The following is a 22,187-nucleotide window of genomic DNA, read 5'->3' as shown; positions in this document are numbered from 1 at the left end:
CTGCAGACTAGACTGTCTGCATGCTAACATGTCTGACTGACCCCAAGGCTCTGTCTCTAATTGCCTTTTTCCAATCCCTTCTTCCTCTTGCATTTGTCACAACCAGAGAGTTTCTCATGGTTTTCATATTAATGGCTTCCACCATTCCAGTGCTCCCTCTCACCAAGTTTCATATGAGGAAGCTTCAGTGGTACCTCGAGTCAGTGTGACTTCAACATTGCCACTCCCTGGACTTCCCGCTACCTTTTCTTCCCTTTCTCAAGCTTGAGTTTCAGTGGTGAAGTCATCAAATTTCATTCATCCCAGGGATTCCTTTTCAAGCACCAGTTCCAACTCAAGAGCCCTTTACAGACACCTCAGACAGGAGTGGGGTGTCTCCTGTGGCCTTCTCAAGGTTCAAAGTCTCTTGTTTCTCATCAGAGGTCAGACCACACAAATATAAAGGTGATAAGGGCTCTGCTTCTGGCTTTTCAGGCTTTTTGTTCCCTCTTTCATCCTGGGCCTCAAGTTTTTACAGACAATACCACAGTGATGTTATATGCCAACAAGCAATGGGACACAAGGTCCTGTGTTCTTTGCAGAGTAGCTGTTCAGGTCTGGGATCTAGATATCCAGTATCAAGTGACTCTTCAGGCAGTTTACGTTCCCTCAAAGCAGAATCTAGTGGCAGACTCCTTGAGCAGGTCTAGCACACAAGCTTACAAATGGATGCTTTACAGAGATGTGTTCCTGTACATTGTCCATCAGTGAAGTATTCCTCAGGTAGTTCCATTTGCCTCCACTCTGATCAGATAGCTTCCTCTGTTCTGTATCAGAATTCAAAGTCCCCTGGCTTGGAAAGTGGATGATGTTCTTCGTGTTTCACTGTTACAGTCATTACATTTGGGTTATTTGCTTGCAGGTAGCTCTCAGTTGGCCTGATTATCAAAGTCTTGGGTCCTGCGTCGGTTGCTGTCATCTTCCATGACGTCAGGTTGTCAGAGGTATAAAGCATGTAGCTGATGCCATTACATCAGTCTTTCTTGCCATGCGGTGCCCGAAGCAGAAACAGTTTGCAAGTGCCGGTCGGCCGACTCCTGAAATTTTCGATTTCGGGTTTCAGATCCGAAGTCTTCAACTAAGCTAAGTACCCCATTGGGGATCCTTTTTCTTGCTCTAAACCAATGTCACTAAAAGTTAATAATTGTATTTCTTGTGGAAAGCAAATACCTCAAAGATTTTCATTCGTACTGCATTCCTTGCTTAGGCCCAAACCACGACGTACCTTGCTGTCGGTTTTGTGCCTTATTCAAACCTCGAACCATTCATCATCGATTCATTTTCGCATCTAAATATTTTGGTACCCGATTCAATTATCCAGAAATAGCTTCAGTAAGCCACCCGACTACCGACATTCCAAAAAAACGCAAAGATAAAGACAAAGACAGACTGCATTGGTCCAAAGCTGCCGATGATGCTTCTCCTAAGCTAGTCGCATGTTCGCCGGTACTCAATGAGGCACTTTCGCAGCCCCTGATACCCGCTACTTCAGATTCGCAGGCCTCTACTTAGACCCATTTGGAGTATGGTATGCCGCGGGATGCTTCTTCGACTGTGGAACCTGCGGATGTCTCTACCTTGGATGGGTCAGGAGCCGCTGTGCAGGCGCCGGCTTCTGAGGGTGTATTCAGGCCTACTGACTTGCATATTAAACTGACGCCATCTTCTTCTTCAAGGCCTAAAACTCGATCCATGCCTAGAAAACCGATACCCAGACCATGTGGTCAGGCCCCTATGACTAAAAAACAAATGATAAGAATGGCTGAAGACCTTATTACTCTAATCAGGGGAAGCCACCCTTCTCCCTTTAAGAGACCTAGAACTGATTTTCCTTCTGATTCTTTTGATCAGGACTCTGTAATTTCTGTTTTCTCTGATGACCAGGAGTTGCCCTTATCTACCTATGAGGATTCTGATGCAGAGGACTCCATTCCTTCTTCTTCCCCTCCAGAGGATTTCTCTTTTGGTGAAACCTTGCATACTCTTCGGGATCATTTCCACTGGGAAAGCCAGGATTACTCTGACTCCAAAAAGAGGCTTAGGGGATTCTTACTCCTACCTCAACACAGGCCTTTAGCTATCCCTCCTGTTCTGGACATTGTAGATGATACCTTCTCGGAATCTAGCCTGGGCCCTGACTCTTTACTTTCGGCTCCCAGAAAACCTGACTGGTATTATAGGGTACCTGACTCTTACAAGTTCCTCTTTAAGAATCCTACTGCGGATCCAGAGACCATTTCCCAGGGACCCAAAGGCATTAAGGCTACTACTGCCAAAAACCTTACCCCATCTGATAGAGATTCCAGGGCCCTGGACAGATGGGGCAAGAAGGTATACACTTCTGCACTTTGGCTATTAGGGCCTTAAACTGCCAGTTTCATATGTTAAAGTATCAGCAGCATATTATTGGATTGCTTAAACAGAAAATGATGTTGATTCCTGACTGTGCTGAAAATAAAGAATTACAGGATTTAATGCATTCTGCTGAACAAGTTGGAAAACATACTTTGCAATGTGGTTTTGATTCATTAGAGGCATCTTTCAGGACTGCTGTCACTGCGTCTGTACTTGGAAGGCATGCTTGGCTTAAGGAGCAATCTTTGCCAGATCATGTTAAAGCTAAATTACTGGATGCTCCCTTAAACCAAGAATGCCTGTTTGACAACAAAGCAGTAGAGGTACTTAAAAAGATGGAGGTAAAAGCTAAATCTATGCAAACTGTTAATGATTTCCTGCAGGTACAGCCTCCCAGATTTAGTAGGCACTGGCCCTCTAATAAATGGTCCTTTCCTGACTCTTCCAGGCCTTCTCAGTCCAAACCCAGAACCAGCAGAACACCCAGGCTTTCAGCCCTAAGGTACTCACAGGCCTAAGCAGTGGGGGGCTCCCACCTCCAAAGCTGGGTGTAGTAAGACACCCCCCCTATAGTAAACTGTCACAATGACTTAACTTTAAACCTTTCAAGCCCTGCTCAACTGACTGTTCCTTTAGGGGGAAAGATCGCCCTGCATGCAAAAAACTGGGAACTCATTACCCAAGACAAATGGGGTTTTAAATATAGTTTCCCAAGGATACAGATTTCACTTCCACTCTTTACCAACCCCAAACGGTTGGCCAGACCTACCCCCAAATCAGCAGACAGAGGCTCAAAAGCAAGTTCTCTCTCTTCTAAGCATCAGGGCTATTCAGCCTGTCCCAGAAGAAGAATGGGGGAAAGGTTTCTACTCAAGACTTTTCCTGGTACCCAGAAAAGACAATTCCTGGTGTCCTATCCTGGACCTGTCTATCCTAAACACCTTTTTGGTAATCCCAAAATTCAAAATGCTAACTCTTCATCAGCTGCTTCCCATGCTAGGCAAAAATGCCTGGTTGGCAACACTTGATTTAAAGGAAGCCTACCTGCACATCCCAATAATGGAATCTTGCAGAAGATACCTATGCTTCAGAGCAGGCTACATGCACTATCAGTTCTCTACACTGCCCTTTGGCTTATCTACTGCACCCAGGGTATTCACAAAATGCCTAGCTCCAGTCATTGCATTTTTCAGGCAAAGAAATATTCAAATATATCCATACCTGGATGATTGTCTAATTCAGGCAGAAAGCCAGGACATACTATTAAACCATCTGGCATTTGTAAAGAAATTACTAACTTCTGTGGGGTACACCATAAACGAAAAGAAATCACATCTAGTACCCTGGCAACAAATTGTATTTCTGGGAGCAAGCTTGAATACAACTTCCCAGATGGCCTACCTCACGCCAGAAAAACAAGTTCACTTGACAGCCTACTTCAAAAAACTGGCCACAAAGACTCAGCTATATGCAAGGAAAATAGTGCAAGCCCTGGGGTTCATGGCCTCTTGCATTCTACTAATTCCATGTGCAAGACCGCATATGAGGAACCTACAATGGTATCTAAAAAGCGTATGGTGTCAACATTCTTAGGACCTAGAATCAATGATTCCTATCATACCTTGTCTAAAGATAAGAGTTCTCTTGGTGGGCAGAGGCCTGCCACCAAAACAAGGGACTGCCATTCGTTCTAGCCCCTGCTGCCCAAACCCTAACAACAAATGCATCAGATTATGCATGGGGGACTCACTTGGCAGGGCAGTGCATTCAGGGAAAATAGAACCCGAGTCAAATGCACCTGTATATCAATCAAAAAAAAAATGTTAGCTGTACAGAATGCTCTGACAGCCTTCAAGGACCACATTCTTCCAGGACAATTATTGGTAAAGACGGACAACACCACTGTTATGTGGTATATAAACAAGCAGGAGGAACCCACTCATACCCTCTCTGCAGACTAGCCATGGCTCTGTGGAACACAGCCTTGAGCTACCAAGTGCATCTACAAGCTCAATTCCTGCCAGGCAAGCTAAATACACTGGCAGACAACCTAAGCAGAAATCTCATGGACCCACACAAGTGGAAGCTGGATCCAAAGATATTCAACATTTTGAGAAACAAATAGGGGAGCCCAGAGATAGACCTGTTTGCCTCCCCTCAGGACTACCAATTGGACAAATTCTGCACAAGGACTCCCCACAAACAAGCTTGGAAAGTGGATGCCCTGTCCTTCATGTGGAAAAACCTATCAGTTTATGCCTTTCCCCCTCTGCCTCTCCTCTCCAAGTGCTGCTAAAGATCAAACAAGACAAACCAAGGACGATACTTATTGCACCAGACTGGCCACGCCAACACTGGTAACCCCTCTTGCGCAGTGTGTCACTTCTGGAACCATGGCACCTACCTCAGACCCCTGCCCTGCTATCCCAGCAGGAGGGCTAGATTCTGTACCCACAGCTTCAAACCCTGAGCCTTGCAGCCTGGCTAATTTCATGATCTCTCTGTTACCATCCCTCAGTAAGCAAATGATAGATGTCATTATGGAGGCAAAGAGGCCTAGTACTAGAAAATCCTATGCTGAAAAATGGAAAAGATTTTGTTCCTGGAACCAAACACAGGGGATGGACACAACAGTGCCCAATTTACAGCACATTCTTCAATACTTAAATGAGATGCTTCACAAGGGCCTTTCCTTTTCTTCCATCAAAATTTATGCCTCGGCCATGTCAGCTCATTATAATACAGAGCCAGCCCTCTTCTCTCATCCACTGCTGAAGCAATTCCTCAGAGGGGCCAAAAACTTAAGACCCACCTAGGAAAGCCCCTACTCCAGCCTGGGACCTTAACTTTATATTGGAAAAGCTCACTCTACCTCCCTTTAAGCCAGCTGCAAATGCAGAGTTGAAATTCCTTTCTTGGAAAGCAGCCTTCCTTCTAGCAATCACTTCACAAGAAGGGTGTCTGAATTACAGGCCCTCATGGCAGTGGAGCCTTTCATCATCTTTCATGCGGACAGGGTGTCCCTCAGGACCAATCCCTCCTTTATGCCCAAGGTGGTATCCAGTGTGGCCCTTAATCAGTCCATTCATTTGCCATCCTTCTTTTCTAATCCACAGAACAAAGTGGAACGAATACTGCACTCCTTAGACATGCACGGACAACTTAGATTTTATTGGACAGGACTAAGCCTCTCAGGAAATCTGAACAGCTGCTGGTTGCATTTGCTACAGGGGCAGAGGGGAAGGCCATTTCAAAGCAAAACCATTTCTAAGTGGATAGGCCATTGCATTCATTTCTGCTGTAAGCACCATGGAAAACCTACCCCACAGGGGATAAGACCACATTCAGCCAGGGCTGCATCTACCTCTACAGCCTTTCTCAGAGGTGTCCCTACCAGGGACATCCTAGAAGCTGCTACCTGGAGTTCTGTACATACCTTCACCAAGCATTACCACTTGCCAATATTTTCTAAATAGTGAGCTGGTTTTGCCACTGCAGTCTTGCAGGGCCTTATAGCTGGTCCTAATGCTATCTAATTGCCTCCTCCCTTCCTTAGCTTTGGGAATCTACCCAAATGTAATGACTGCAACAGTGAAACACAAAGAACATAGTACAGTTGTGTACACTTACCATAAATGTAGATGTTCAAGTGTATTCACTGTTTCAGTCCTGGTTACCCTCCCTCCAGCCCCCTGACTTTTATTGACTATACCTCTATTCTTGCTTTCTATGCTTAAAGCTTTCTGGTGTATTTGCTTTTTTGTTGGAGGTGTAACATTATATATATAATTGCTTCCCATTATGAGGGCACCTGACATCTGGGGCAAGAAAAACTGATGTAATGGGGTCAGCTGCATGCTTTATACCCCTGACTACCTGATGTCATGGAAGATGAGACACCAACTGACGCAGGACCCAAGACTTTGATAATCAGGCCGACTTGAGGGCTACCTACAAGCAGATAACCCAAATGTAATGACTGCAACAGTGAATACATTTGAATATCTACATTTATGGTAAGTGTACACAACTGTACTTTGTCTTTACATTAGGAAGGCAATATTTCTGTACACCTTCCCTCCCCTTCCTCTGTTACCATGAGTCTTGCACAAGATCAGGCAGGACTCTCTCAAAATCTTGCAAGTGACACCCTTTTTGACCAGACAGCATTGGTTCTCCTTTCAGGGGGCAATCACTGCAAGTTACTTGACCAGGTGGATTTTCTCACACAAGACAATGGATCTCTTATCCATCCTCAGTTGCTCACTCTTCAGCTGAAGATGTGGGTGATAAGGTTCTGTTCCCTTTCAGGCACTTATTTTCTGAGGACATGCTTCAGGATCTGCAGGAGGCCAGAAAACCCACTACCATGAAATCATATATGTCCAAATGGAAGAGATTTTGTCTGGTGCTTCTCACACCATCAGGATCCACGATCTGTGCAGGTTCCTCTGGTTATATCTTATTTGTGTGATCTGCTCCAAGCTGACTTGGAGTATTCTTCAGTTAATGCTCAGCTGTCAGCAATTTCTGCTTGTCTGCCCTTGACTCCTTCTTTGGCCTCTAGATTTGAGATGAAGCAATTTCATAAAGGTGTCCTTTATATCAGGCCTCCAAGGAAGCCTGTTCCACCTTACTGGGACCTCAATTTTGTACATGTGAAATTAGCTCTGGCTCCTTTTGAGCCTGCTTCTTCAGCTTCCTTAAAACATTATACTTTGAAGACTGTCATTCTTTTGGCTGTCACTTCAGTTGAGTGTCTGAACTTCAGGCTCTAGTAGTTATTCCTCCTTTCTTAGTTTTCCACAGAGACAGGGTGTCTGTTCAGACGAATACTTGTTTTATGCCCAAAGTGGTCAATGAGATGTCCCTTAATCAGTCTACTCATCTGCCTTCCTTTTTCTTTCTTTGCAGTCTGCCAGTGAGAAGGTTCTGCACACCTTGGATTTGCATAGGCAGCTCAGATATTATTTGGAAAAAAATAGTTATTCACAAATCTGAGAAGCTTTTGTTTCCTTTCTTCCCATGACTTTGGCTTTGGCTGTTTGTAAGCAAATATCCTCTTGGATTTCTAAAGTCATTTCTTTTTGTTATTCTTTTCATGGAAAATGTCTTTCTGTGTCAGTAAATGTGCATTCTGCCAGGGCTGTAGCATTACAAGTTGGATGTTATTTTGAGGGCCAGAGCAGGTTTTGCAAGGGTTATACCGCATGGGTTTGTAGAGGGCTGTTCTGTGCCTTCCTCCTCCCTAGCTTCTGCTTGAGTTCTTGTACTTTCCCATAAGTAAAGAATAGTGCAACAGTGATATGGAAGGACACAGTACAGTTGTGTAAAACCTTACCATAGTAGTAGATATCATTCTCTTCACTGTTGCAGTATTCGCTCGCTCGCTCCCTCAGCCCCCCTCTGTTCAAGCTCTTGCCCTGTACTTTTCTTGCCCTCCTGGCTGAGGGACTCTTCATCATCTTCCCTTTTCTCCTTCTGGATGCACATGTTTTCCTTGTCAATAAGAGCATGCTGTTCCTCATTGGGCTTTTTCAGTTTTGAGTGTGTCGGTATGTCACCTTTATGCTCTATGCCTTGCATGGGGAACATACGTGTGACATAACGACACCTGTAAGAACAAAAGGCTTTGGTATACTGACTGGACATAGGGCTATCTGTGGCAGCATATCCCTTAGTAAAGAATAATGCAACAATGAAGAGAAGGACATCTACTGTTAAAGTAAGATTTTACACAACTGTACTTTCAGGTTGCCACCTACATCCACTTATTTGCTGTAGTAGCATAACTGATGGTCACTGTCATAAGGACATTCTCTTTAAGGCGTATGATCTTAAAGCCTTTACCCTCTATATGGGATCAGCATGGCAATTTTGTTTGAGAATTTTGAGAGACACTGTCTATTTTCTTAGACTTTGAAGTCAAACATGCAACATCATCTGCAACCACTAGTCCTGATTTATTTGTCCATACTTGGTTCTGCAAGTCTCCTGTAAGAGAATTCCCTATTTTTTTGTAACCTTGATTGGCATCTTGACATAAGGGTGAAGAGTTGCCATTGCAGCTGTGTTCCTTGGTTATTTAAATTATAGTCAGTCATTTATTGATTAACAAAACCTTTTTTAATAGTCATCAGCTGAAGTCCAATCATTGTGTTTATAGACTAAATTTCTTGAAATAAATAATTCAGTACATCACGAGTATAGCTGAAAAATTAAATGTTCATTGTTTTAGTACATTTCATACATCATCTGTGGACATTTGTTCTTTTTTTTCTAAACTTTAAACTGGATCTTCTTCCCTTTAGGAGGTATTGGAGAATGTCAAGAAATGTAGAAATTTCCTTGCTACGCTAATTAAGCTGGCATCCAGTGGATCTCAGTCTGCTAACATGGCTCAGAATGTAAAGAACCTCGTGCAGAATCTTTTGGTAAGCACTAAACATAATATGTTTGCTTGAATTTAGACCATAGTTTTATGAAAAATGTGTGAAATCCTCGAGACATCATAAAATTCCGAGTGAAGTAAAATTCATGGTATGTTTAGTGACACAGTATTCTGTTTATAGCAATACAGCAGTCTTGGTAAGAGCATACCATTTGCTGTATATCTAGGCTTTCTTTTTAAGACCTACCTGTCAGTAGCATAAGCACATTTTAAGTATTAACACAAACTGACAGCACTCTTTCAGCAACAGATCCATTGCTCCATAGATGCTGCTGTTTTAAGTAGGAACTTTTTGTGTTTTGATCTGAGTATGGCTTGTATTTGTCTGTGTATTTTTGGCCTCCTCTTTGCCCCAAGCATTCATCCAGAGTGTTGAACATGATGGTGAAGGCTTTATAGCTACTGGTGTTCTGTTACTTGAGCGACTTTTGGTGTGTTTGTGTGTGTCCCATTCAAGGGTCATGGCATGTAACTTTTTGTGGCTTCAGTGTTGTGGATCATCATCAGCTAAGAGGAGCTGTCAATTCTTCCATTACAATGCAATCACTTCCAAGGAACAGTTCTAGACTAAGTTTAGAGCCATGCTTTTTCCCAGCAGAGTGTCCAGGAGCTTAGATATTTCACTTCCTGGATTGCATCATAAGGATGGCTGTGATGTTTTTACCATCCAATTGTACCCCCCACACACACACACATTTGGGTCCTTCAGTGGATGGCTCACTGCCAGTGGTTGTCGAGTTGTCATTCACTCTGGGATCTGTTTCTTGTCTTAATTTCTTCCTACTGTTTCCAGGACTGGTGTGTCATAGCCTCCAATCTGGAGACTGGCCTTCAGTTTATCCCCATTTCCTGACGGTTTGCCTTGTTGAATACATCTTTGAAGTGGTGTGGAGTCCAACTTGGACCTTCATGTCCAGGACTGTCGGCGTTGAAACACATTTTCACGTTAGACTTTTGGAGATGAGGAGAATCTCTCTGGCTTCTATCCAGAAACCTAATGTATCTGTGGCAGTACTGTAAGCATACATGCATTTTAAAAACATGTTAGTTTAGTTTTACTCTGAACATTAGAGTTGCTGAATAAGAATAAATAGAAACTGAGTAAGTGGTACTTTTTCCTGCTATATATAGAAAATTAAGCCATATTTAACTTAGTCTATAAAATTTGCTAACATCTTCTCCATGTATGTTACCCCACTATGCTTTAGTAAAGTTATAACCATTTAGGATTGTTGAACTTACTGTAGATTGTTCTCTGTATACTGATTTCTGCCATAATGAAACATTTTTTTTCTTATTAGAAAGTGTAGACTTGTGTTACTAAAATAGTTTGCAATATCCTGTTAATGAAAGCCTTTTAATTTAACACCTATATGGTTATTTTTGCCAGCTTCCCAAGTGTAGTTTGACAAGTTAAGAAACAGACCCCCCCACAAAAAAACATCTTTTCTTCATTAAAGTAGTTAATTTATCCATTAATGGTGTAATACATTCAGTACATTTCACTCTTTGGTCAAATATGTGAGGATCAGTGTATATGACAAGAAAAAGTCATCTTACTGGACTATACCTGAAAGATGCTGTCAGCATTGTAGGTCTAAAAGTGGGAAAATAAAAACAATCTAGTATAGTTTTATATATTACTAAAACCCTGACATATTGCCCACATCTTTGTTTCAGTATGCCTGCACTCTTCTGTAGAGATGTTTTTTCCTGTAATACTGTTATTAGCTGTAATAATCAGATTGTCATGCTGTAAGACCAAGAACCTTTTTTGATGAGTCCTTAGTAGGGTTATTCTCCTTCAATCACCATCTGGCAATGCATTTGGAAGATGCCATGTTTGGAGATATCTGCACACCCACTCTAGTACATATCTTGATGTAAAGCACCATATGCATTAGAATGTAGTTCCCTTGAGCCTGGCTGTTCAATTTTTGCTGTTTTTAATGGTTTAGATTTTGATAAAAAAGTTCTGCGTATAAATGCCTAAACATCAGCACACTGTATCCATTTGGCTGCCATAAGGCAAGAACTGCATGGATCTTACCTTTGTCTGTGGGAGAAACATGCTGTGGCAAACTGCCTCAAATAGCAGCATTTTAATCATGTACTTGTAAACTCCATTGGGGGAATCTTTGTCCCTTCTATTTATTTATTTAACATTTGTTTAGTGGGAAAGTCCGACTGGGACAGAGCCCATTTTCAGCAGATGCCTGGGGATAAACACTCTGGACACATCTTTGGAATGTGGGAGGAAACCAGAGCACCTGGAGAAAACTCAAGCCAACGCAGGGAGGACATGCAGACTCTGCACAGAAGGCACCCCAGTCGAGAATCGAACCGGAGAACCTTTTGTTGTGAGGTGACTATGCTAACTGCTGCACTGCTCTCGAGCTTCTCTGATGGACGTCAGTAGGAAGAGTCCCCCTGTGGCCCTGGGTGTAACTTGTATCATCTCCATAAAATCAAGCACCCAGAGAGCAGGTGAAGGAGTGTCCTTCCAAAAGGTAAGTTCATTGTTTGGGTGCTCTCCACCCCATCTGCTAGGTTCATTCATGGCTATTCTAGCCATAAGCAGCACTTGTCCCTAAGGCAGGGGATGAGTGAGCCAGAGGAGACCTGTCCCCAGTTCCTTCCTTTAGGAGGGTAGAGGGGTGCATTCTGAGATTCTTGTGAAATCCAGCCCTTACTTAATTGGCCGAGCCATAGCATTGACCAGCTTGATCACAGGTAGTGGTCTGTTGAGTGCCCATTTGTAAACTGGCAATACTTGGCACTAAGGCCTTCCTTCCAGGGATCTCCTCATACCAGTCCCAGCCAGGCTGTAGGTCCAGTTTAAAGTTCTGATTGCTTGTCTTGTACCAGGGCTTGCATCTTTTAGAGGAGGTAGACATCAAGCAAATGTTTAACATCTGGTGGGAGCTAGAGCCACAGCCAGTGCTTTACCATGATGCTTGTTTTGTTTCTAGATACATATATATAATGAATCAGTTTTGGCTGGTCAGAGTTGACCTTGGCAGTTGTGATAGAAACTGAGCTGCTGTCAAGTGCAGTCTGAAGTTTGTACATGTTGTAGATATTTAGGGAAAAAAGAAATCTTCACGTTTATTCATATTTGTAGAATCTGCATTTTCTAGGACTGGTATGAGGTGGCCAAATCACACTGACATCTTGTTTGTATTACTGCAGTATATGCCATGGATTTGCTTCTTACACAGAAGGTAAATAATAAAATGCATTTTAACCAATGTGAACAATACTGTTCTAAAAACAAAATAAGGAATCCTCATCTATATGTTTTGAACTCTAGCCATACCTCTTAACCTGGAAACATCAAAAATCTGGACAAAGGCCCTTGAAAAGTAGTAACAACTGGCCAAAGACTGGGACACTATTTAACATAAAATTAGCGTATATAATTGTGTAACCCCGCCCACTCTGGAATTGTGGGATGCCAACATGAAGGTTGAAATCACTAAATAAATAATGGCAGACATTTGAATTTCAGACTTCATATCTCTCAGAAAATACATAATAATGCAAAACATGTTATGCTAACAACTGAGTTTATAGGTTCATAGGTAGGTACAAGGCTATCTGCCAGAGAGCATTTATAAGCCTAGCCAGAGTGTGTCATCTTTCACCGCCCCATTGATTAATTAAGTGAGCATCTGTCAAGAAGAGCCAATGAAGTGATCCCAGGGGTGCTTTTTCTGTTACCCATCCACTCGTCAAGGTTTCTCTTGAAGAGTGTTAGTGAGGTGCTCTGTCTAATGTAGTTAGGAATTTTGTTCCAAGGCATGGGGAGTCTCTGTGACAGGAATCTATCCCTCCAGCATGTTCTATTTATTGTTGTGGAGAGGTTTAGCTCACTAGAGTTAGTGGCTCGCAGTGACTTGGATTTCTTTAGGTGGAGCATGTCCATCATTTCTGAGTTGGACATGGCTTTGTAAGTCAGGCAGAGATCACCTCTGAGTAAGCGATATTCGACTGAGTACAGCTGGAGTTTTTCCAGTCGGGCTGCATAGGACATATGTCTGAGGCCAGTAATCCTCTTGGTGAGGTACTTTTGTTGTCTTTTCAGCTGTTGGAAGTGTCTTGTGAGGTACATCCCAAATGGGGCATTGTACTCTATGATGGGTCTGATGAGTGACGAGTAGAGGGGCACTATAACCTCTTTATTTCTAGATGCAAACCCTTTAGTAATTAGATGGGCCACATAGAAGGATTTCCTAACTACTTTGGCAATATGATTGTCAATATGATTGGTCCCCAGGTCTCTTATTACCTCTTCTGTATTAAGGGGGCTGCCACCTATGTGGTAATTCATGGGTGTTTTGTTTTTCCCAAACGGGATGACTCTGCATTTTTTGGCATTTAGCTTGAGACCATGACTTTGACACCAGGTGTCCGTCTTAAGTAAGGCCCTTTTGGAGACTGTCCATGTCAGCCGGAGAGTCAATTATGGCTCCCATTTTGCAGTCATCGGCGAACTTGGTTAGCCATAGTCCTCCTGAGTTTGCCTGAACTTCTGAGAAGTATATGCCAAACAGTAGGGGTCCCAGGACCGAGCCTTGTGGGAGACCACTTGTGACTGGTTTAGAGTTGGACATGGAGCCCGCTATTCTTACCATGTGAGTTCTGTCTGTAAGCCAGTTGGCAACCCATCTCATAACATAGGAGTTTATGTTCAGGCTTGTGAGTTTTTCTATAATCCCCGAGTGGGGAATGGTGTCAAAAGCCTTGGCGAGGTCAAGGTAGGCTGTGTGAGCTACCTTCCCCTCATCTATGGCCTTGGTGACTGTCTCAAAGAAGTCAACCAGGTTTAGTAGGCATGATTTGCCCTTAACAAAGCCAAACTGGGTCTGTTCAAGTGTTTGGAGGTTCCCAATGTCTTTGTTAATGAGTTCCATGATGATGTGCTCCATAGCCTTGCAGACCAGGCTAGTCAGGCTTATGAGGTGATAGTTACCAGGGTCAGTTGTGGCCCCTCCTTTGTGGAGTGGAATAACCATTGCTGTGCACCATTCTATGGGCACGTAGCCTGTGGAGAGGCTAAGGTTGAGCAGTGTGTTTAAGTGGGGGGTTAGTTCGTTCTGTAGTTTGTGCAAGATGCAGCCAGGGACACAATCTGGCCCCATTGACGCTATGCTTTTGGCTTTTGAAAGGGCTGTTTTCACCTGTGCGTCTGAGATTTCTGGGGCACTACACTTTTCTGGTATTGTTGTGGGCCCTTTTGGGGGTGAGAGGGGGTGAAGTTTGCACTGAATCTATGTGCCAGGATGTTGGCAATATCAGTGGGTTCAGTATATTTTGTGCTATTTTGCACTAGATCAGAGCATATCTGCGAGTTGCCACTTAGATTCTTGACATAGCTAAAGAAGGCTTTGTGGTTATCTTTCGAATCCTTGGCTATTTTTCTTTTGAAGTTAGCCTTGGAGGATTTTATGAGGGACCTTAGTTTCTTACTGATACTGATCAGGGATGGCTTTCCCTCTTGAGATTTGCTTTTTTTCTGAACTAGTTTCCTCCTCCTGTTGTATAGCCTGTTTATGGCAGGGGTCCACCAGACTGGATTCCTTCTCTTAGGGGAGTGAGTCTTGGTTTTGCTAGGGATGGCATGATCCATGCATACTTGTAGGTGCTCATAGAGTGCATTTGTAAAGGTTCCTGCATCTTGGACACTGTTATCCTTTAGTGTGGGGGCTGCGACACTTACCACCTCTGTCTTAAGTAAGGTGAAGTTTGCTATAAAAAAGTTTTTCACTGTGGTTTCCTTGGTTGGAGATGGTGGTGTGGTGTGGACATCCACAGTGATTAGTTTATGGTCTGATCTCAGATTATGTGGCCCAGGTAGGTGTGGCCCTAGCCCTGAGCCAGCATCCTACCATCACCCAGAGTGATACTGCAGTACAAGCAGAGAATGATCGACTTCAACAATTAGCTAAGTTTCTGGTGTCATTTTAATGGGATCCATTATCTGTCTGCTTGGGATGACATGATTGACAGACCTCAATGCTTTGCCAGAGATGGCCTGCATCTGCCACCCCTGGGTTTCCGGATACTGGCTAAGACTCTTGCCACCCCTATAGTGCCTTTTTTAGGCAATGTTCCAAAGACCAAATTACCACCATAACAGCTGTAAATAAATATAATCTGAGGGTCATGCTTCTCAATGCTAGAAGTCTAAATCTCAAGATGCACTTGCTCAAAGCACTCCTCAAAATGGAGAACATCGACATTTGTGCTGTAATGGAGACCTGGTTTAAAGCAGCAGAAAACACCCCTCTGCTACCAGTCTATAACTCATTCTACACCTTTCTGTCCCAGAACATGGACTGAAGCTCCAAAGGCAGTGGTGTCTCCATATTCATAAAGGATATGCACACCTCCAGACTAGTAGCCCAGCATAACGCATCTGAGATACTTCGGGTACAACTAACATTGGGTAAGATGGCGATTCAGGCCATAGCCTGCTATAGGTCCCCAACCATGTCCCAAGATTCTCACTCCACTTCCCTAAGCACCCTGGAAACTATTAGGGTCCAACCCAACACTCTCATACTAGGTGACTTCAACTACCCCTCCATCAACTGGGAAAACTACTTGTGCACCAATAAGCTGGCCCAAAGCTTCCTGGAATTCATCAATTCCAATGCCCTGGACCATCTCATTCTTACCCCCACTAGAGGAAACAACATCCTTGACCTGGTTATTACTAACATGGGCAATCATTGCTCTACACCAATAGTCAATTCTTCCCTGGTTAGATCCGACCACAAACTAATCACCATAGAAATCCACAGCTCACCCACACCCCCCACAAAGGTAACCACCATGAAAAACTTCTCCAAAGCTGACTTTGGGCTCCTAAAATAGAGGTGACTAACTTCATGGTACCCATGTCAATGTAAAATAGAAGCATGACTGCCGAATCATACACCAATGCACTGTACAAACACATACATAAATGCATGGAACTAGCCATACCCAACAGAACCAAGACACTCTTCTCCAAAAAAAGGAAGACAATCTGGTGGTCCCCTGCCATTAATAAACTCTACAACAGAAGGAAGAAACTGTTGCAGAAAAAGGTGAAGTCCCCAAGACTGGAAAAACTCCCTTATTAGCCTCAACAAAAAGTTGAGATCGCTCATCAAAACCTTTAAAGTCAGCTATGAAGGCAGAATTGCAGCAGACACTAAAAACAACCACAAAGCATTCTGTAGTTATATCAAACATCTCCATGGCAATATCCATGTTTTCTCTGTGTTACTGCACAATGGTACCTCCTATACTGAGCCAACAGATTCTGTACCAACTTTACCCCTCTCTTCTCCCTTAAAGGACCAATCACAATACCGGAGGAATGCCAGGCACCCAGCATTACTGCAACACAGGTTAAAGCTGCTTTGTTCAAGGCCAAGAATCAGTTTCCATGGGACTTGACAGCATCCCTGGATGTGATCTGCATGAACTACAAAGTGAACTGGCACCACATCTGTGTGCCCTGTTCAGTCGCAGCCTCACCTCAGGCTTTGTCCCTACTGAATGGCGTACTGCTACAGTCATCCCTCTCCATAAAGGGGGAGCGACTACAGATCCTGGGAATTATTGCCCTATTAGCCTGACAAGTCTGATATGCAAGGCTATGGAGTGCATCATCATGGACCTAATTAACAAGGATATTGGGAATCTCCAAACGCTAGATCCCAGATAATTTGTTTTTTTTGAAATGTAGCTCATGCCTCCTCAACCTGGTTGTCTTCTTTGAGTCAGTCACCAGAACTGTGGATGAGGGCAAAGCAGTTCATAAAGCCTACCTTGATCTGGCCAAGGCCTTTGATACCATTCCCCACTCAGGAATTATTGATAAACTCACCATAGTACGCATCAACACCTATATGGCTAGGTGGGTTGCAAATTGGCTCACAGATATAGCCCACAGTGTGAAATTAGTGGACTTAAGTCAGACTGCTGACCAGTCACAAGTGGAGTCTCACAGGGATCGGTCCTGGGTCCTATCCTATTTGGCATCTAGCTCTTAGAAGTCCAGGCCAACACAAAGGGACTCTGGCTGACCAAGTTCACAGACGACTGCAAGCTGGGAGCCATTATTAACTCCCCATTTGATGTAGACATCCTACAGAAAGGCCCCACTGAGACCAATGACTGGTGTCAAAACTATGGCCTTAAGCTTAATGCCAAAAAAAAAAATGTCATCATCCCCTTTGGGAAAAACTCATTTCCCTCTAATTACCACATTGATGGGAGCCCACTGAGCACTGAAGGTGTTATAAGCGATTTGGAGACACAGGCGGACAGCAACCTCTTCTTCTACCAGCACGTTGCCACTATGGTCAGAAAGTCCTTCTGTGTGGCACATCTCATTACCAAGGGTTTTGCACTCAGGAAGAAAGACATCATCATCTCTCTTCTCTTCCCTCATTAGGCCAATCATCGAGTATAATGCCCCATTTGGCATGTATCTCACTAGACGTATGCAACAGCTGGAAAGGCCACAAAAGTACCTCATGAAAAGGATCCTAGGCTGTAAACACAGGTTGTACATGGACAGACTCAAAAAAAAAATCCAGCTATTCTCTGTCTCATATTGTCTACTAATATGCGATCTATGCTTGACTTGCAAAAGCCATGTCTGACCTAGCTCTGTTAGAAATGCTGCATATAAAGAAATCTCAATCCCGCCACACCACACACTCCAGAGACCTCAACCTCATTACCACAGTCAACAGAACATGCTGGAGGGACAGGTTCTTCACCCAGAGACTGCCCATGCTCTGGAATAGACTTCCCATACATGTCAAGCAGAGCACCTCACTGGCACTCTTGAAGAGAAATCTGGGTGAGTGGATGGGAAATAGAAAGTTCACTCCGGGGATCACTCCACTGGCTGTACTTGATAGAGGCACTGGGAACTAACATCGGGCAGCACGATGCCAGGGCACTTCTATGGGCTAGGGTTGTAAAGGCTGCCCATGGCCATTAGCCTAATGCACACCTATGAATCTATGTATGACTGTTGCATTACACTTGCATTATTTTGTCATCGGCTATTGGTAGTTTGTCAGACTTGTAGGCTGAAATGGAATACGCTGCTTAATTATAAACACCTCACCTTCACTACCGTAAAAAAAATATTTCCATTAGCCACTATGAAATACTGCTTTTAATGTCTAGGAAAAATTATTTACCCATGTTTCTGTCGCAGCATTGTGTCATCATAAAATTACTCTGCCTCACAATAATTTCCACATCGGGTTGTTTTTTTTAACTGGTCCCAGTAAGATGGAAAGTATTTATAGCTAGTAAGTTACTCTTTGCCCCTCCTAAATCCCAAATGTGGAGACGATGCAGATGGAATAAACATTTCTGGCAAATGAGAAGTAATTGTGAAACTCCTGTTAGTGAGTGCTAATCTTGACAACCTCCAGACAAGTTTCAGGTTTGACGTTTTCACCCTCTTTAATTTCTGTTGTTACTCATTTCCTTATAGATGTATACTATTTTATATGGTGACGGACTGTAGTATTTACCAGCGTTGAACAGAAATATAATGGTGATGTAACACTCCAAAAGCTCAACTCCTAGCAATGTGTGCTGCTTCCCTGTAATCAAAAGAATTTTTCATGATTGAGTTAATGATCACCTCAACACAAAATAGAAAATAACAAATTTGCCTATTACTCCCAAGCAAAAAAAAAAAAATCTGGAATTGAAGGGGCCACTTGGAAATTCACGGCACCTCTCTATTTTTCCCTCAAAACCGTAAATACTGAGAAATTGGTATGGTTGGGAAGTTTGACTATAGCCTTAATCTTGATAAAAAAATTACACAGCTTGTGAGGTAGTCACCATGCTGTAATGTGTTCATTCTGAGCATTCATCAGCTGCATGCTGTCGAGGTATACAGCTCTGACTGCAATCCAGACAATCTGGGTTTGATTAGCAACATTAGTACTTAGTAATTGGAAAAGGACAGAAGTAAAGAGGCTATTGTTCTCTCACTTGTGGAAGCAAGTGGCTTGTCTGTGCTGTGCCCATTATATGTCTAACATTAGGAATATTACTTGGGCATGTGTGGGAGCTTAAGCAGAATGTCCCCCCCCCCACAACCTGATGGTGGCACCACTCCCAGCACTCAAATTTCCCCCACGGGCAGTAAATGGGCTCTGGGATTCTTTCCACAAAGGGGTCAAACAGGTCAGTAAAGGGCAGTTTGATGGCATCTTGATGATCAGATGTAATGCTCAGGACTGAGGGAAAAACAGGAAAATTAAAATTTATTGCAGTGGTTAATTCCTAAGCACTTTATAACAAAACCACTCACTCAATGTAAAATAATTATTGCAGCCATTAGTAAAATTTGCTATAGAAAGTACAAATAGAACTAAAAATGAACCAATATTATAACAAATCAGCAACATAAAAAACAAGGGAAAAAAACAAACATTATTGCAATAGGTTAGACAGCTACAGCATAATAACTAGTACTAACAACCATCAAAAAAGACTCAAGGCAATCTAAAATCTTGCAAACAGCATTTAAGTAGCCCCTACATCTTAATTCAATGCTAATACTTTTTCTACTGAAGCTGATGAGCAAACAAAGTTTTGGCAAGCAGATTTTAGATAAAATGCAGCTGTGGATTCAGAAATCCCTTCCTGAATCAGACAGGACCCCAGAACAAATTAATAGACAAACTTCTCCATTATTCTCCAGTGTTTATCATAAGATGACCACTACCGTCAGTACTGCTGACTCTGTTAACTCTGAAGCTGACAGCTGATATGTCAAATCCCCTTGTGTTCTTTCTCACTAAAAACATGGACATGGGCATGGAATTAGTGCTAGTACCATAAAACTCCAACAACAGTCGAGCAAAAATCTACAAGCAAAGTGAGAAAAAACAAAGCAAATCCCTTAATTAAGCTCTATGGTCTGACAGTGACCTTCTGTCATTGTCAAGACCATCACTAGACCCCAAAATAGTTCAGTTACTATGAAGTAAGCTCAGTAACTAAGTTCTACATAACTATATAGAAATTACTCAGTAGGACAATGGGGAAGTGGCTTTACTACAGTTCTACAATTATGGTAAGTGCTCTTACACATAACTGTATTATTTCTTTGAGGTGTGATCAGTGCTAAGAGTAAATTATAACACTTGTTTAGATTTCCAAGCAGTACTGTTAATATTCAAGGAAAGTGTACAGTCACAGGATCCCGCTGAAGAAAAGCCATGGCATATCCTTCCTGATCATAGCCTGTGTCTAACTTATACTGTTTGCTGAAGGTGTGAACTGTAGACTGCAGTGGGCCAACCATTGAGACGAGGTCATTGAGTAATAAATCTTTCCCTTTCTTGAATAAAGCAATAAATGATTTATTGTCTTTGGTTCTCCGGATTCAATATCTGAGCTCTCTGTGAACATCCAAATGATACAAGTAATGTTCTCCCCATCATTGTGGTGTTTTCCATAAAAGGCTGACAGTTAAATAAACTTTGAGATGCTTCTGATGCCATCTCAGACAGCTTTAGTCACAAGAGACGATCTTTCATAATTGAAAGCCAAGTAAGGTGGTTTATGAATGTGTGTGATGTAACTTCAAGAAAATTTAATAAACAAGAAGATACTGCTCATACATGGACATTAATGCGTCACTCTGCTGAGTTGGAATCAAATAAATGAATTGAATGTAAAAAGCATTGGGACTGGAGAACACAACAGAATCAGATCTTGTGACATAGACCAAAAAAACGTTTTCCCCCACTCAAGAGTTTCTTGTATTTTGTCATTTGCCCTCAAGAAGCAAAGTCATTACTGATTTAAATTAAAATTCTGTTTTCCAAGCTGATAGATTCAGAGTTTCAAGATTGGGGTTTAAAAACCGTGCCCTCTTGTCACTGATGATTTGTGTGGAAGTAATGACCTTTGTGGGTGAAAGGTCAGACTTATTAGAAGAGAATATAATAGTTGCCTTGGTCAGTAGGGAGCTTTGTCTTGATTTGCACACAGTCCTCTAAAACATAAGAAAAGGGAAGGCATATATTATCATTTGAGTCTGTTGGAAGGAGAAGGCCTCTGTCCTCCATATTTGGAGTGGGGAGAGGAAAAGCAGAATGTCTTGGTATGACTGGTTAGATATCAACAAACAGGTTTGTATCTGGAAGGCTCTAGATGTGTAGACTTTTATGAAACGTGGATCCAGCTTCCAATGAAATGCCACGGGCCAGTATTGTTTCCCTTTTTAGGCTTCTTCCAGATGATTTTTTTTAACCCTAGAACTTGAATTGTGGAAAGCTGCAGGATGAATTGTAAAGTGTTCTCTCAGATTTTGGTTGTCCTCTTAACCATTTGGAAAGATTTGGTTCTTCATTGTGTATATACCGCATTGCTATAGAATTTTCTGTCTTGATTTGTAAATCTCCTGGCTAGGGGAGACTCCCAAAAAGGTATTGGAACACTGTGAACTGCTTTTGCCTACTTTCCAATGATATAATGGGATATCTCTTGAGGGATTAGTTTCTCTGCACAGACAAATTGTTGTAGTGGATTTCCCCAGACATAATCTGAAGAGTCTGTTGTCAAACATTAGATGTCAGACAGTTGAAAATGTATCATTTCAGTGTAGAAGATTTGTTTGCTGTAGGTATTCATTCACTATATACTGAGGAAAATGAATGGTGATGTTAGTAGATGGTTTATATGGTTTCACGAGCTTCCAAGATGCTGTTGATTGGCATTTTCCATAATCAGTTTGTGTGGTGCATGGCAATGTTACACACTGGCTTTTATTAAGTTTCAAACAAGAGAAAACTTTTTGAGTTGACAGTATTGTCATCTTTCGCTTCACACCATTATGTTCTCGTATAACTGTCAAAGACCAAATGACAGAAATGCATGCTCTTATCACACAGCATCCCATGACTTTCCATCTGTTGCACTAAGATCCTAACGCCCTTTCATTATATGATTATAATAACTTGTCTTTGCTAAGATATGTAGGACTAGCCCACATTTGCCAACTCTTTCATCACCAGAGACTACTATTCCTACCCATAAATATGAAGACGCCATTTGTCTCTTCTTTACTGGTAAATTTAATTTATCCAGATTCATTAATTTTCATGTTCTTATCTCTTTTTTTTTATATCTCATTAATTAGCATCTTCATGCACCTTTTTGTCCTTCATTTTCTTCCTTGTAACCCTCATGTGTCAGCTGTATTTTAGGAATTGTACCCATTTCCATGTCATTAACCCTCATTTCAAACTCAGAAATTTACTTAAGTTACTGTACAAGTGGTTGAGGC

General features: G+C 42.3%; 1 protein-coding gene across 1 annotated transcript in view; it reads left to right on the top strand.

The window, feature by feature from the left end:
• Window positions 1–22,187, top strand: part of LOC122797055 (transcription initiation factor TFIID subunit 4B-like) — a 1,206,007-nt gene that overhangs the window by 208,159 nt on the left and 975,661 nt on the right. The window contains exon 5 of the mRNA XM_044065831.1: window positions 8,706–8,828. Coding sequence (XP_043921766.1) covers window positions 8,706–8,828 — 123 coding nt within the window. The remainder of the gene's footprint in view (window positions 1–8,705; window positions 8,829–22,187) is intronic.

The sequence above is a fragment of the Protopterus annectens genome, chromosome 3.part0, assembly GCF_019279795.1.
Source record: "Protopterus annectens isolate FY-2018-M chromosome 3.part0, PAN1.0, whole genome shotgun sequence".
Taxonomy (NCBI): domain Eukaryota; kingdom Metazoa; phylum Chordata; order Ceratodontiformes; family Protopteridae; genus Protopterus; species Protopterus annectens.
This window is presented reverse-complemented; position numbering and strand designations above follow the sequence as displayed.